The sequence below is a fragment of the Neolamprologus multifasciatus genome, chromosome 13, assembly GCF_963576455.1.
Source record: "Neolamprologus multifasciatus chromosome 13, fNeoMul1.2, whole genome shotgun sequence".
Classification (NCBI taxonomy): Eukaryota; Metazoa; Chordata; class Actinopteri; order Cichliformes; family Cichlidae; genus Neolamprologus; species Neolamprologus multifasciatus.
In genome coordinates this window covers 34,360,906-34,376,489 of record NC_140451.1, presented here as the reverse complement: position 1 = coordinate 34,376,489, position 15,584 = coordinate 34,360,906, and the positions used below count along the sequence as shown (strand labels likewise).

At 46.9% G+C, this 15,584-nt stretch overlaps 1 protein-coding gene across 7 annotated transcripts; it reads right to left on the bottom strand.

The window, feature by feature from the left end:
• Positions 1 to 3,542: 3,542 nt before the first annotated feature.
• Positions 3,543 to 10,962, bottom strand: LOC146505983 (uncharacterized). Of its 7 annotated transcripts, XM_085182832.1 has the most exons (4): positions 9,813 to 10,526; positions 9,649 to 9,741; positions 7,461 to 8,096; positions 3,543 to 7,378 (listed from the first exon to the last, which is right to left on the bottom strand). In XM_085182832.1, the coding sequence occupies exons 3-4, from the start codon at positions 8,036 to 8,038 to the stop codon at positions 6,535 to 6,537; spliced, it is 1,422 nt and encodes a 473-aa protein (XP_085038958.1). In that variant the 5' UTR covers positions 8,039 to 8,096; positions 9,649 to 9,741; positions 9,813 to 10,526; the 3' UTR covers positions 3,543 to 6,534. The 7 variants fall into 7 exon arrangements, with proteins under 7 accessions (XP_085038958.1, XP_085038955.1, XP_085038960.1 ...); XM_085182829.1 differs by lacking the exons at positions 9,649 to 9,741; positions 9,813 to 10,526 and adding an exon at positions 10,816 to 10,962; XM_085182834.1 differs by lacking the exons at positions 9,649 to 9,741; positions 9,813 to 10,526 and adding an exon at positions 10,539 to 10,740.
• Positions 10,963 to 15,584: the final 4,622 nt, after the last annotated feature.

The window sequence follows — 15,584 nt, the reverse complement described above, 5'->3', positions numbered from 1 at the left end:
ATCAGGCCTAACGAGACAAAGGAAGCAAAACCAGATACATTAACATCAGACATGGACCTTCAAAATAAAACAGGAAACACAGACTGAACTAAAGACACAGACTCACACGCAGACACTGCAACAGAGGGAACAGAGACGTGGGACCAGGACAGACACTGACTGGACACGGGGAGACAGCAGACAGGGGAGACGGAGCAACTAGAGAAGACAGAGACATGAACCATAAGACAGACCAAAGACTAGAAATGATCAATAATATAATAAACTCAAAAACCCTGGGTCAGGCATCCTAACAGTTAGTGTTTCTAAAATAAAAGGATGTTCTACTGAATCGAAAGCTTCATAAAAGTCCAAGAAAAGAATAAAACTGTCATCAATGATTAGATCATTGTAGTCCAGTAAGTCTAAAACCAATCTGATATTGTTATGAATGTTCCTGTCTTTCAAAAACCCTGATTGTGTCTCACTAATTATACTTGAAACCCCTTGTTTAAGCCTTGTTGCGATTGAGCTCGAGAACATTTTATAATCTGTATTTAATAGAGTTATGGGCCTTAAGTTCTCCAATGGTCGTTTATCTTTGTTTGGTTTAGGAATGAATGTAATTAATCCTTGTTTCATGCTAGACACCAATTCTCCCTTTTCAACACTGGCCAGCTTTGAATAAAATTTCCCTTAAGTCTTAAATTAACTGTAAGCCCATCTGGACCAGGGGATTTATTAAGCGCCATTTTCTTAACAGATGCATCCAACTCTTCAATTCTGAAGTCAGATTCACAAAATTCCTTCAACGATTCATCAGTTTTAAGGATCAGATGATCTATTTGATCAAAGAAGACATCACAGTCTGCCTGTGAGAACTGTGAGGAGGATAAATTGCAACAGATGTATAAGTTTCATTCTCCAAGACATTAATGCCATCAATTAACAGGGAAGATATAACATTTCTTTTCTGTCCCAGAAAGATTAATAACAGTCATTTTAAAACTTAGCAGCGGCCGCCATTGTTAGAAACTGGAGTTTGGCTGGGCCGCGCTATGAATTCTGGGATATGGTGGGCCACGAAGGACACACCCAACCCATCCTTCAAATTCGGGGAAATGAAGGACGCATTTGTCGGCCGCATTTGAAGGAGTCAACGAATTGGGACAGCCTTCGTTGCCTGGCTGTGACGTAATCGGCCTTCAAATGCGTCCTCAGGAGGATGCAGCCGACGTTTTGGGACACAGCTGATATCTTTCTGGGTCACAAAATAAACTTTTAACATATTTTCAGGAGAGAAAGCAGCTGTGTAAACATCAAATATCTGCTCGTTTATCAAGATATCGCATATTTGCAAAAGTGTGCCGACGTTTTTGGAGACGTCTGTTACCCACCAGCTCGATAGCTGACCGGGGGGTTCAATGGTCACTCGCGGCGAGAGCAGCGGACTCCTGGCTTCAGTGTTTTCAGACCCCGCTCTACTCAGGTTAACCATGATATATAAGTCACTCTGATAACTTAAAAATTTTATTTTTTACCCTTTTTCAGTGTTTTATTTGTTTGTGAGTAAATCGGTTTGGCTGAGATCAAAGTTATTAGATTATTAGATTAAATAAAACTTTATCGGGTGGGTTCCTCCTTGGTTTTCACACAGCTGAATAAACGTCAAACAGAAAACTGATTAAACAGAAGTGTGAGACGGTCGAGAGTTTACTCCAGTCTCCTGTTATATTTTAGATAGCAAGGAGCAGATGGCCGAGTTTATTAAACTGCACCGAGACAGCGGCGACGCAGATCTGAAGGCCAGACCGTCACATTTCACAGCCATTTACTTCCGGCCTACCCGACCTTCTGAGGACCCGGCCCACGTAGACTGCGAAGGCCGGGTCCTCAGGAGGATGCAGCCGACGTTTTGGGACACAGCTTAACAAACCCTAACCCTACATGGCAGCTCTTTTGGGATCTGTGACGTTGCCTCTCTGCCAAACAAGAACATTTACGAAGTGTCCTGTCTTAGTGCGGAGGTCAAACACAGTGGGGCCAACAACAGTGGTTGAATATCAGACAAATATCTGAAATATGCTGCTTTGTGAAGTAATCACAAAACTCAATACAAATGGCAGTACTGCACCTCTGGACTGTGTGGTTTAATTTTCCGACCAGGCCATTTGTTTCGGGATAAGAGGGTGAGGTGTCAAAACCAGCTCGCCTGACGGCAAAGAGGCGCCACGTCACGTCTGCAGGTGATCAAACATCTGCCAGGATAAACACGACCTTCACAGACACCAGGACACTCGGACCGGCTGCTCACCTGCACCTTCCTGCTTCAGCTTCTTGTTGTCTGAAAGCAGTCTGAGATCATCTCCTTTGGTTTCCTCTGTAGGCCTCTGACATCTATTTTTTATATTTTTAAATATTTAAACATTTTTATTTTTCTCTATTTTCATCTTTAAAGTGTACCTGAGCAGCTGCAGTTGCACAGTCTGACCACTGGAGGGCTCTGCTCTCTTCCTCTTGTGTTCACTGTGAGCAGCTCAGTCCTGCTGGATGTCTACTGCCCTGCAGTGGCCGCTTCATTCGAACATCTGGATCAGGTTTAATGAACTGAGAACTTCCAGAAATGCCAAAGAGAGCTGGGTGGGCTCTGAGCATGCTCACAGTGAGTTTTCAGTGATTCACCATGGCAACAGGTAAACACAGAGCAGAACGCCCATTTTAATCCGGAGGAACGTGACTGTGAGTCATCGCGCTCCCTCATAACGCAGAACAAACCGACCTGCAGCTGGTGGAGCCGTGACAGAGCTTAGATCACACACGTTACTGATCTACAATGAACTCAAACTGACCTCAGGTGCAGGTCAGAGGTCAGCCTGAACAGGAGAAACCTGAGCGAGATGGTCTATGGGGGGAGGTACTCCTCACCAACCTGGAGTAGGCGTCTCCCCTGAGAGGAGCTCGAGCTGCTGAAGCCGAGGCAGGTGTGAGCACGTCTGATGTTGAAGGTGAGCCCAGACCATTACGAAGGTCACCACAGGTGACAGGAAGGTGGTGGAGGTGGAGTCTGCCGGGTTACACCCACACCTGCTTCTCCATCAGACTCAGGAGAAGTTCAGGGACAATCCGAGCGTTTCCAGCACGAAGGACGACGCTCTGAGATTGTCACACTAACATCTGGATCCACAACCAGGAACTGGATCTTTAAGAGTAGGCCGCACCCTAATTTACAGCTGGGTGCAAATATCTCGGTTTTATTTTAGGTCTAAAACTGAGAAGCACATGAAGCTCGTACACATTCACTCTCAGACGCGAAGCACTCACAGAAAGCAAATATCAATAATAAATGATTATTATTATAAACAGTGATGACATAGGTTTCTGGTGCAGCACAGCTACCTGCACACTCACTAAAGGTGGTAACTGTAAATAACCTTTAATAATAATAATCCTTTTAAAGCAGGGTGTCAAACATAAAGGTGCAGGAGCACTGGAGTCTGGTCCACTAGGAGCTTTGGAAAATGTGAAGGACGGTATATATCTCTTAACTTTTACAGACATCCCAGTTCCTGTTCATGACCCTGTCACAGCCATCCTGCTCGTTTTATTTAAATCAATTCACTCCCTGCATATAATGTTCTCTCCTCCTGCACAGTCGAGGAGCGTGTCAGGACACCTTTATAAAATAAAGGATCTTTATTGAACACGCTGCAAACACGATACTCTTTTTCTATCGAGCTCGTGGTGCAGCGTATACTCAAAGCAAATAGGTTTCTGTGAACGCGTCCTCCAAAAACATGAAGCAATGACGAGCTGTCCCGATGAGTCCCGATGAAGTCTGCGGAGCAGGCCGTGGGATTTCCAGGTTCCATTGAAGCTTTCGTCAGGAAGTCAGCGCGATCAGAGCCGACTGACCAAGTAATTCACCATTTCAGTCTCATTGGATATTCAGTTGGTGCCAAATGCAGCAATCTGACTGGCCAGATGTTTTTGCATACTTATTTTGGATAAACTGATCGAGAGCGGACAGGAATGATTAACACCGCACACCCGTCCTGTCACTGTGACGAGCGTCAGAGCAGAACCTGGGGAACGCTCACCCGACGAGCTCTGATGATGTCACCGAGCCGTTGTTCCAGGTGTTCATGAAGAAGATCCAGATCAGCAGGTGAAAGGTCAGACCTTCAGGAAGTCCTCTCCTGGTGGTGACATCAGATCAGTGATCGCCGACTGTGGTGTAGCAGGTCACCTGCTGCGTGGAAGGTTGGTGGTTTGATCCCCGCCTGCTCAGCGCTGTAGAACAGCCGGTCAGTTTGGTTACCATGGTAACAGGTGAGTTTATTTAAACACTCAGGAAGGTTCTTTCAAAGGTTTATTACAAAACGCAAGACAAACATGTCAACTGGTTTATTCTATCAGCAAACACGACACAATGAACGACCTATCAGCAGGCGGCGCTGCAAACCCAACAAACCAACACAACATGGATCTAAGAGCACCGCGGACAGAGGAAAACGGCAGCTTCAAGGCCCAAAACAAACCAGAACATGGAGGCGGACGGGGCGGGGGAGGAGCCTTGTTTTCTACAGGACGCCACCGCCGCCTGCACACACTCATAAATAGATCAGAATTAAATTAAATCCAATCGATTCAAACAGTAAAAGTCTCAAAGTGTCAATAAGCAGGAAACAGAATGTGTGTGTGTGTGTGTGTGGGGGGGGTCAGGCGCACTCCACAGGCTTTTATTTTGGAGAGTCCATCAGGATCCTGATGAATAAAAAACATCTGCAGGATTTTTTTTTTTTTTAACGTCTTAGATCGATCAGTCCGATCAGTCCCACTGATCACGAGTCTCAGATTAATCAATAAGTTTGGGAATTTGTTTAACACTCAAACTCTTTTTCCTAATCAGACCAATCCGTCTACTTCCGATCAGACCGGATGCTCTGATCAGTCCATCTCAGATCGGACTGATCTGATCAATGAACCACATCGGTAAGACGTCAAGTCCAAAATCAGAAATACAAACCAGTCCAACCGGACGTCTCCTCCGATTGGTCACAGGGACTCTCCTCCGGCTGAGCGAACCAGATTTGACCAGCAGCTTCAGGCCGTCAGTGACACTAAAGCAGATGGTTGTTTCAGATACTCTGAGCAGATCAAACACTGATCGGATCGATCAGTTCGAGCACCGACCAACAAAAACTCCCAACCTTCACATTCCTTCATTATTCTGAATTTCAGTTTTTGGATTTTGCCTCTGCACACCTGAGAGCAGCAGAGGTCACCTGACCATCAGCCTCAGAGTTCAGGTGACTTGCTCCGAGCACGCTCTGGCGGCCAAAACGCTTCGTGTTCAGACGTGGTTCCGATCTTCAGGCGCTCTGGGCAGAGCTGAAACCTGAGATCTGATCTTTGACGTCTGCGCAAGGCTAAGAATCGTGTCTCTGCTTCCAATCAGCTGCTCTCAATCTGTGAGTTCGGGTCGGGACAGGTCTGTCTGAGTGCGCAGGTCTGATTTCACTTGAAGCATCACCATCTGCGTTTATGTGTCACTGACTTCCTGAAAACAGCTGACTGGGTGGAAGTCAGGAACAAACCAAACTGATTTGGAGACTTTTACTTTGAAAACCATTTCCTGCTGTTGATGACGAAGATGAAGCTACAGGATAACGATGGGCGGGGCTACTTCAAATTGTTTGTGGTAAAGTTTAAATATGGGTTCTATATTACATCAAATTCACAAATAAGTAGAACAGTTTGACCTTCGACCTCCGACACCAGCAAACATGACTGACCAGTTGGGGGTCACATGCTAAAATGAAAAAAAAAAAAAGTGTGGAAGGTGAAACGCAGCAGACCAATCAGAATGCAGCGCTAGGAAGAACCTCAGCCAATCAGGTTAGTCAAAGGGGATTGGGTGGGGCTGTCTGACAGTAAGGGAGCAACGATGGAGATGAACAGAGGCAGGAAGTGAGCGAGTAGTTGATCACCGATTAATCCAAGCTCCAATATTATGATCGGAAGAGAAAAATAATCATTGATTATTCAATCGGCTTAAGATCACCTTAAGACCACCTTCACTGATCAATAATCTGTCTGTTGGCCATGTGTGGAGATCAGAGGTGGTGAATACAGTCTGATGGACGATCAAAACAACCGATCGGCTCCGATTGATCGGAAAGATTGATCACTAATAGTTTGGAAACTGAACCTGCAGGTATGATTATGTCAAGACTCCCATGCTGCTCCAGGTGGCCTATGGGGGACAGACAGGTGCAGGGGGCGGGGCAGGGGCGGGGCAGGTGAATCTAATCCATTTGTAAGAGCGTTTAGCTAACGGTCAGTTTTGACCATATACGGATATGTGTGGCGGCGGAGGGCCTCCCACCGTGCGGCCACAAGTGGATATCCTGCTGCTATCTACACCAGAGAGGAACCAACAGTTTGTGAAACCCAGACAACCAGAATCTGTCCCAACGGGTCCAGAACTGGAGGAGAACTGGTCCAGAACGCTTCCAATCAGAACCTTCCAGAACTGGTCCCGGACCGACACCTTCACTCTGAGTCGGACTCGAGCGGCGCCGTCTCATCCAGTACGGGCCTCTTCCGGCGCTTGGCAGCGGCAGTGCGGGCACGCTGCTCTTCCTCCATGTGGGCCTTCTTGTGGCGCGAGAAGCTGGATGAGTGCATGAAGGTCTTGTTGCACGCCGCGCACGTGTACGTCTTGTTCTTGGTGGGGAGCCCGGTCTTCGGGTGCTGCTGAAGCTTCCCGCGCCCGTCGCCGTCAGCCGCCCGGTGGGTCAGTTGGTGTCGTGCCAGGCTGGAGGCGTGGCTGAACTGCTTCCCGCACTGGCCACAGACATGGCGCCCTCCGCCTGGGGCGTCCTCATCCTCGGAAGAGGTCTGGCCCCGCTTGGCGGCCCGTCCGGCCCGGCGGCGGCGGTTCTTCTTGCACAGCGTGTAGAAGTTGGGTTTGTCACGGGAGCAGAGCTTGAGGCGGATCTTAAGGTCGGACGAGGTCTCGACGAGGTTCTCCTTGCCCGGCGTGTAGTTGTCCAGCAGCTCCTTCACGTGCGTCACCTGATGCTTCGACAGCTGCGTGGACGTCCGGAACGTCATGTCACACTGTGGGCAGGCGTAGAACTTATCTCCACCCTGGATGACGGCGGTCGCCACGTGCTGCTGCCGCTTGGTCTTCCGGTTCTTGGCACCGGCCTTCAGCGAGTGCCGCAGGGCTGCCACATTTGCACCGATGGCGGCGTCCTTTGGGATGCCTTTGCCCTTCTTGTGGATGAGGCGGTGGCGAGACAGGCTGGAACTGTGGTTGAACTCCTTTCCACAGATGTTGCAGGGGTGGATCCTCCGCTTCCCGTGCAGCCGCAGGTGGCTGCCCAGCATCCTGTCAGAGAACGGAAAACAGGAAGTGACATCACACAAGAGAACAGGAAAACACGTCAAGCTCGGAGAGACCGGAGACAAACCTGCTTCCTTTGAAGCTCATGCCGCAGTGGGGGCAGGTGTAGCGTGCGTCCTGGTGCGTCGGCTCCAGTGCTCGCTTGGCGAGGGGCGCGGCTCCCGAGCTCTTGCCCGTGTGCGTCTGCTGGTGGCGATACAGGCTGGAGGCGTGGCTGTAGCACTTCCCACAGTAGCTGCAGCGGAACTGCCGCTCATCAGGCTCATAGTTGTCCTGGTCCGAATCGGCCTCGCCATCCAACTGGCTGCTGCCCGCCTCCACCAGCACCTCGTGCTCCTCCACACCCTCGTCCTCCTCGTCAGAGTCCGTCTTTATTTCCACGCTCTGCTCCGTCACCTCGCAAGGGTACACCTCCTCATACGGGGCGAAAAACGCCTCATCCGCCTCGATCTTCAGCTGGTCGGCGGTCAGGTCCGACGGGTCGTCCGAGTCCTTCTTCACGCAGGAAATGGTGAACTTGGAGCCAACCTCTGCCCACTTCACTACGTACTCGATGGGCTGCGTGTCCAACTCCACCGTAATGAAGTCAGCACCCAGGGCGTCAGGCTCCGACACTGCCAGCTCCGCCTCCGAGTCCTCCATCATGAACAAGCGAACCCGGAGCGAAGAGGTGAAGAAGAACTTCTGAGGAGCAGCTGCAGATCTGAAAGGGGCGGGGAAATGGATTAGTGAAGCTGCCAAGTGATTGGTTAAATAAACACCTGAGACGACCTGACGATCGCCACACTTAGTTTATGAGATTCATTTGGTTTAAATGTTTTTATTATGTGTAACACATTTATTTATACATTACATCTTATGTGTAATGTATAAATAAATGTATTCATTTATCTTGTATTTATTATTTTATTTCTCTTCGAGGCCTCAAGGGGGCAGTAAAACAGCAAGGCGCCACGTTCACATCACTGAAACTAGAAAAGCGAGCTGCTGACTGGGAGCTGGTGGACGTAAGGAGTGTGGACTGGAAGTCAGAAGCTGCACGCGAAGCAGGAATCTGCAAACATGGAGCTGAACACATAAATTATCCACGAAAATAAGGCACGGTGTTAACTCTGCACATCTGTGCAGGTACAGATCGGCGCTCCAACAGCATTCACATTGAAGCTAAACCACAGCCCACCAATGAGAACTTCCACCAATCAGATCACTCAGAGAGCGGTCAGTCTCATCTGACAGAAACAACAAGAAACAGGAAGAGATTCAAAGGAGTCGATTATCGATGAATGGATGCGCCAGTGATCAATAACATGGACACCAGACGATTGAGTAAAAACCACCAAACGCGCTAAACCAAGAAACAAGTCATCACTTCCTGTTCCCTCATCACTTCCTGTTCCCTCATCCTAAGGTCAGGTTCTCGTGTTCTTCTTCTCCTTTGTTAACGAGCGGCGTCACGGTGAGGTGACATTGGAAGACAAGCAGGAGTTACGCCAGAGCTGCACAGATGTCATTGGACCTTAAATTAGACGACTTTTAAATGGAATTGGAGTTTAGGATCCTAGAACCTGTACCTGCAGACTCAGGGGAGAGGGGGGGGGGGGGGGGGGGGTAAACAGGTGCGCCTCAGGTGTCTGTCACCTCCGCGCACGCACACAGTGTGACGTCTTTTGTTCCTAATTTGACTTTCAGTTTCAGCCTAACGACAGATAGGGTTAGCCCTTCGTGACGTTACTGTAAATAACAAATGACCTCTGAACCTGCCTCGGCATCCTAAACTCCAGCCTGGGAGTGTCAGTGAGTCACGTGGCCACCGCCGGTTTGACCTGACAGCTCAAACCCGGCGGCCGTTCCGCTTAAACGCGGAATTCCGCCGCGCCGAACTCCGTTCACAATTCCGCGGTTTTAAGGTCGCGCAGCGCGCCGCGACCTGAGCAAAGGCGCCAGGCGGATTTTTCCACCGAAAACGCTTCTTCAATCAACGAAACATCGATTATACGTCGAATAAAACCGTTAACGTTTCTTTCACATTACATATGAGCAGACATATGAGCCATTTTCAGCAATCCCAGCGGTTATTTCCCAGTAGCAGCCCGCGGAGGGCGGCTGCCAGCAGGGCATCCATTATTAAAGACACCAGGTTCATCAGCACTTACAGCTTATTGTTCAGTTATCCAAAGGCCGAATTTTATCAAACACCGAGTAAAATGCAGAAAAATCTTTAAGTGATGAAGAAAAACATTTTCTCTACGTCGCACCTCGAGTGGTTGAAAAATCGACGGTTTTCTGAGTGGAGTTCCGGTTCGGTCAGGCTCGCTGTCACTGATGAGGAAGCAGGAGGATTTTATCCGCTGTCAAAATAAGAGAGCGGGATAAACGACGCGGAGCCGCCGGTAAAAGGGACCGGAATCCGGTAACTCACCGAGCTTTGGCTGCAGGAGAGCGACGTTAAACGTCGGAATCACCGGGGGAAACGGCCACAATAAACAGGAAGCAGCCTCCGAGCTCACAGAGCATTGTGGGAAAGGATTAAATGGTTGGAAGAAACGGAAGTACGGCGGATTGTCCTTCGAAATAAGAGCGTAGTGAAACAAAGCCAAATAATAAAAACACCAAAAAAATCATAAAAACAATTACAAAATGAAAATAAACATAAATAACACGAATAAAATTATAAGGTATAATGTAATATAAGATATAAAAAATAAAATGTTAAATACAATAAAAAACAACATAATTTTCAATATAAAATTCTAAGCTGAGAAGTTAATAATGGCCTGTAAGTCATGATTCTGAAAAACCTTAAAGCTACAGATAAAACATGAAGTCTAGCAATAATAGGAGTTATTAATAACACAAAATTAAATTTTTTTAAATAGATCTCTGAACAATTTTATTTTGGAAAATTCCAAACTAAACCGGCTTCATGATTATTGTATTCTGACATATTTTAGTCACAAACAACCTGAAAATATATGATAATGATAACAATAATAATAATTATTATTACTGTTATTTTCTGTAAGAAGCTGCTGATCAATTAGTGATCAATCACACTGATCAACCGCTGCAGCATCTGTGACCTCAGGCCTGCATTATCATCTTCAGAATTACGTTAAAATGATGACATCATCATCATCATCATCACCGTGAGGCAGGGAAGGATGAAGATAAGGTCCTGAGAAGGAGGATGAAGGAGGGCTGAGAGCAGGAGAGGAGCCCGCGCTGCCACTCCTCTCCCCCCTCCTCCTCCCGGACCCTCGGCCTCTCTCGGTCGGGGATTCGGGCCGTTTCCGGCCCGCGTGCCGCCGCCGGCCTCCCGCTGAGCCCCGGTTCATTTATGGACCGCCTGTGTGACAAACCGCGCGCGACGTGTCCGTGTTTTCCCGCCTTAGCTCGCGGTTCCGTTCGTCACAAGCACTTACGTGAGACACCGAAGCGGTGCTGCTGCTCCCGGGTCGGTTCGGCTCGGTTCGGGTGTGAGTCGCTGCCGTGACCGCGCCTCTGTCACATCCAGCTGAGAGCGGCGGCGGCGCGGCGGCGGGGCGGAGCGTGCCCGGCCGCGCTCAATGAGCGGCGACGGCGCACAGGCGGCAGAGCCACAGCATACACTACGGCCTCTGATTGGTGGAGCTCCTGCGCAGCCTCTTTCTGATTGGACCGCGGAATTAAAGTCCACAAATGTCGCGAGATGTCGTAAAGCACTGAAAAGCCCGTTTGTGACGTAAAAATTTCTTTATTTATTTATACCGAAATTTCAGTCGATCTCTGGTGAGCTCCAATGATCAATGAGTGTGAGTGCGGCAGAAAAAAGGCCCTGCAGAACTCCGTGAGAAAATCCTCAGTTTTAGTGAATCTTCCTCGGATATCTGCTCCACTGCACTGAAAATCAAAGCTGTACATGTGGACCATCTCTAGAGTCCCCCCCCCCCCCCCCCCCCTATAATTTGGCACTTTAACCAGCTAATAATTCATATATTGTTCATATGTATATAGTGCTGCAGAACCCCTGTGGTTTCCCCATATGTCTGCACTGAGTAGCAGATGCTCTGTGTGTAACCCCTAACCCTAACTCTGTCTCATTGTGTGTGTGTAGTGACACTGAAAGGCATGCTATTCTTCTAAACAATAAACCTGATTAATCTCGGCTTCAGATGAGCACCCAGGAGCACCTCGGCAACAGAATAAACATAAACATAAGATTTGTCTTGTATCCTGCCCCTCACTTCCAACCCGTCGCAGCACAACCAGGCCCAGAGTTTTCCCCCTGTTAAAAGGGAGTTTTTCTTTCCCGCTGTCGCCACAGTGCTTGCTAATAGGAGGGCTGTTTGGTTGTCGGGGTTATCTCTGTTTTCTCTGTATTATTGTAGGGGCTTTACCTTACAGTATAAAGCGCCTTGAGCCAACTGTTGTTATGATTTGGCGGTATGTAAATAAAAATGAATTCAGTTATAATTTAAGTTGAATAAAATCGGTCAGATTGTGAATGAATTCTGGTGTCCAGCTCACAGGTTCTTCCAGCTGAGATAAAAACAACCAGTGAAAAGGTTTTTATTTTTATTTTACATGCTTGACACGTTTTAAATTTTAACTGTCCTAACTTGAATTAAATGTCCATCCATCCATTCTCCTCCACTTGTCTTTATCAGGGTGGAGGGGGTGGAAGTGGGGCTGGAACCTATGCCAGCTACCGTAAGGCAAAACGTGAGGTACACCCTGGACAATTCACTAGCCTGACACAGGGCTAATCCATTATTATTTACACAAATAAAATAAAAAAGTAAGCACCCTAATCCAGCGGCTCTGCTGCAGGATCCAGAGTTACTCTGCAAATTTACCTCATGAGTTAAACTGCAGGTCTGAGGTCAGAGCCCCGCATGACCCTCAGGATCAGGGCGAGGGACACAGTGTGACATCACCAGAAGCAGGAATTAACAAAGCACAAATACTTCATTTCAGTAATTGAGCAGAATTTGAAGTATTTTCATGGACTACAGGTGACTGCGGTACTTCAGGATCTAACTAGCACTACAGAAGACAAGCAGAGAGTGATGTTTTAAGTGTTGGGTAATTTTAAATGCAGCGTTTCTATCAGCTCAACAAACATCAGCAAACACAAACTGTGTGTGTGTGCAGTTTGTCTCACAGTGTGAGCAGCTAAAGGTCCAGCTGCTGTATTTGACAGAGAGCTACGTTCACCCAGAGATGGAGCAAGATAAGAAAGAAGGAGAGGACGAAGAGCGCTTAGAGTTAAAGGAAGGATGCTCATTTAAAGCTTGCGTGGAAGTCCTCATGGTTTTAAATCTGTACGCGTCACATTATGTTTGTTAAGCTGCTGCTAATCAAACGGAGGCAGACTGACTGTGTTATTTAAAGGCTGCAGGTTAGTGCAGGATGAACAGGTGAGTTTGCTGCACTGTGATGGGTTTAAAGTAAAGAACAGTGCGTGATGGTGCACAGTGGCTGTGGGTTCATGGTCACAGCTAGCTTACATCAAGTGTAGCAGAGACTCACTGACTGAAATCCACCTTCATACCAACGGTACACGGTCTAGTATAAAGACAGTGTGAAGTTGTGTAAATCCACAAAGAGCAGCAGCCTGTGCTGGGTCTCACATTAGAAGTTATTGTGATTTACTTTGCTCACACTGAGCCATTTAGGCTGAAATAAAGTATTGCCATATATTGATATTACTTTATTATAGTAAAGTAGCACAAGGTTTAGTTAGTTTTGCTCAAAATAGCTGTTAAACATCCTTCAGGGATCTCACTCTGACTCTGAGGACATTTCAGAGCTGGTACTTTTTAACTTTTACTTGAGTAAAGAAGTTGAATGAGTACTTCAGGTTTTACCAGAGTATCTTTAAAATTAGTATCGGTGTAACTGGGTCATAAATTACATATTGTTATAATTACACAAATTTTATTTGCCAGTTTATATCTGACTTTTAGGACCTTCAAGCCTGTAGTTCATTATCAGTTGGAGCCCCTCCTCATCCTTCTTCTTCTTCTTTGGTGCAACCCTATAAATACAGTGTGGTGTGCCCCAGGGGTCTGTTTTGGGCCCTATGTTATTCTCTCTGTACATGTTGCCCTTGGGATCTATTTTCCAAAGATATAATATTTCTTTCCATTGTTATGCCGATGACATTCAAATGTATTTTCCTTTGAGTTTGCATGTCACAGATCCATCGCATACGTTCTTTAACTGTCTTCATGATGTGAGAAACTCCCTGTGGTGGGAATAAGGCATGGCGGGACCACAGATCATCATTTAGAGCGATTTTATTCAAATCACATCACACACCAACTCCTGAGTCCCCGTGTTTTTAACTCGGCGGGCGAGATTAAGGATGCCGTGCAGGTGCGTCCCCCTCCCTGCATGGCACCTGCAGACCACGCCCCAACACACTGGCCATCTCAAAACTCTCTTACCTTGAATGACAGTAAAACTGAAGTTATTGTCTTTGACAGCTAGGGATGGGTATCGAAACCCGGTTCTTGTTGAGAACCGGTTCCCACTGTTTCAGTTCCTTGGACTTGTTTGCGATTTTTGCAAACGATTCCCTTATCGATTCCAGTCGCCCCGAATGACGTCACCATGTTGCGGAGCGTCATTTACCTGGCAGGAAACACGGTGGCTCGTTAAACAGAATCGAAAATGGAATCGGAATCGTGAAAATCTTATCAATACCCATCCCTATTGACAGCCATATCCCTTTGAACCAACTAACTGTTACCCTTGGCCCACTTGCTAGCTACCTCTCCCACATTGTAAGAGACCGTGGGGTACTCTTGGGGAGCTCCTTCAAATTAGAGAAACAAGTATCTTCTGTAGTTAAATCCAGCTTCAATCAGATACGTCAAATTTCTAAAGCTAAGCCTTTTCTTTCCCCCAAGCACCTTGAAAAGCTTCTTCATGCACTCATTATCTCTAGACTGGACTATTGTAACTCCCTTTATTTAGGCCTCCCTCACTCCTCTCTACCGGTTGCAGAACGCTGCTGCACGCCTTTTATCGGGTGGCAGAATTACTCCAGTTTTAGCTGACTTACACTGGCTTCCTGTGAAATCTCACATTGATTTTATGATTTTATGAGGTGTCGTTCTAACTGAAGACGAACCAAAGACGAGGCTCATCAAACTTCTGTTTCAGTCATCAAGGATCTGTCAGTGAGAGGCTGCTAATGCAGTACTAACCACAGGACAACTATATAAACCTTTGGCCCAGTTTCATATTCAGACGTTTGTGATGATGGGATCCAGACCAACACTCATAAAGAGTTAAACCTTATTGTTCTTCCTCTGTCGTTTCTATGTTTGCTGTCCTCACTTTATTCCTCCGTCTGTGTTCAGCTTCTGTATTTGACGTCATCTCTGTGCTGCTGACGTAGCTGCTGCTTTTTGTGCTTTCTTCTTTTGTTCAATAATGTTTCTTTGAAGCAGCTTCATCTAAAGTCCCTCCCCATTTCTCAGATACTTCTGCGTCACTTCCTCTCCTCCTCACAGATGTGAGCAGAATAAAAATGTAAATAAAAAAACTAAAGCTAGAGGCAGTTTGACCTGATGAAGCTAGCTATCAGAACACCAGGGGGCAGCGTCTGCTCAGAGTTCAACAGAAGGAGAAAATGACTGTTAGCTGATCCAAAGAGCTGTGATGAAGACATGAAGCCGATCATGAGAGGAGGTGGGACCACACTGGGACACAAACCCTGGAGCTTCAGCAGGAGCAGGAGGGAGTCAGCTTAGACTGATGGTTCTGTCTCCGTTTGCTCTTAAAGAATCAGTGCTGTTATTGATCCATACCGATCGATCAGATGCATCTCTATATGTTCCCCCTCATCAAAACCAGCAGCGTCATTTCCTGTCAGTGTGAACTTCCTGTCCTCTTTGGCCCCAGCTGATGCAGTTTTATGTTATTGATCTGTGATTAAAGCTCAGGTTTACTTTGTTTGCAGCTTCAGACTTTTAAAAACAATCTGAATTCATGTTGTCACGCGTAACAACCGTCATGCAGTTTTACTGCTTCAAGCTTTCATCGTTTTTATGGATCAGCTCATGAATTTCTCTGAAACTTTCATCATTTTAACTTGTGTGCATTAATAAAGGTTTGTTGCTTTGAGAGAAACATCACACGAACAGCTGATCAAACCTATAAAAAACCCTGAAACTGAAACAGGAAGGAGACAGAAAAT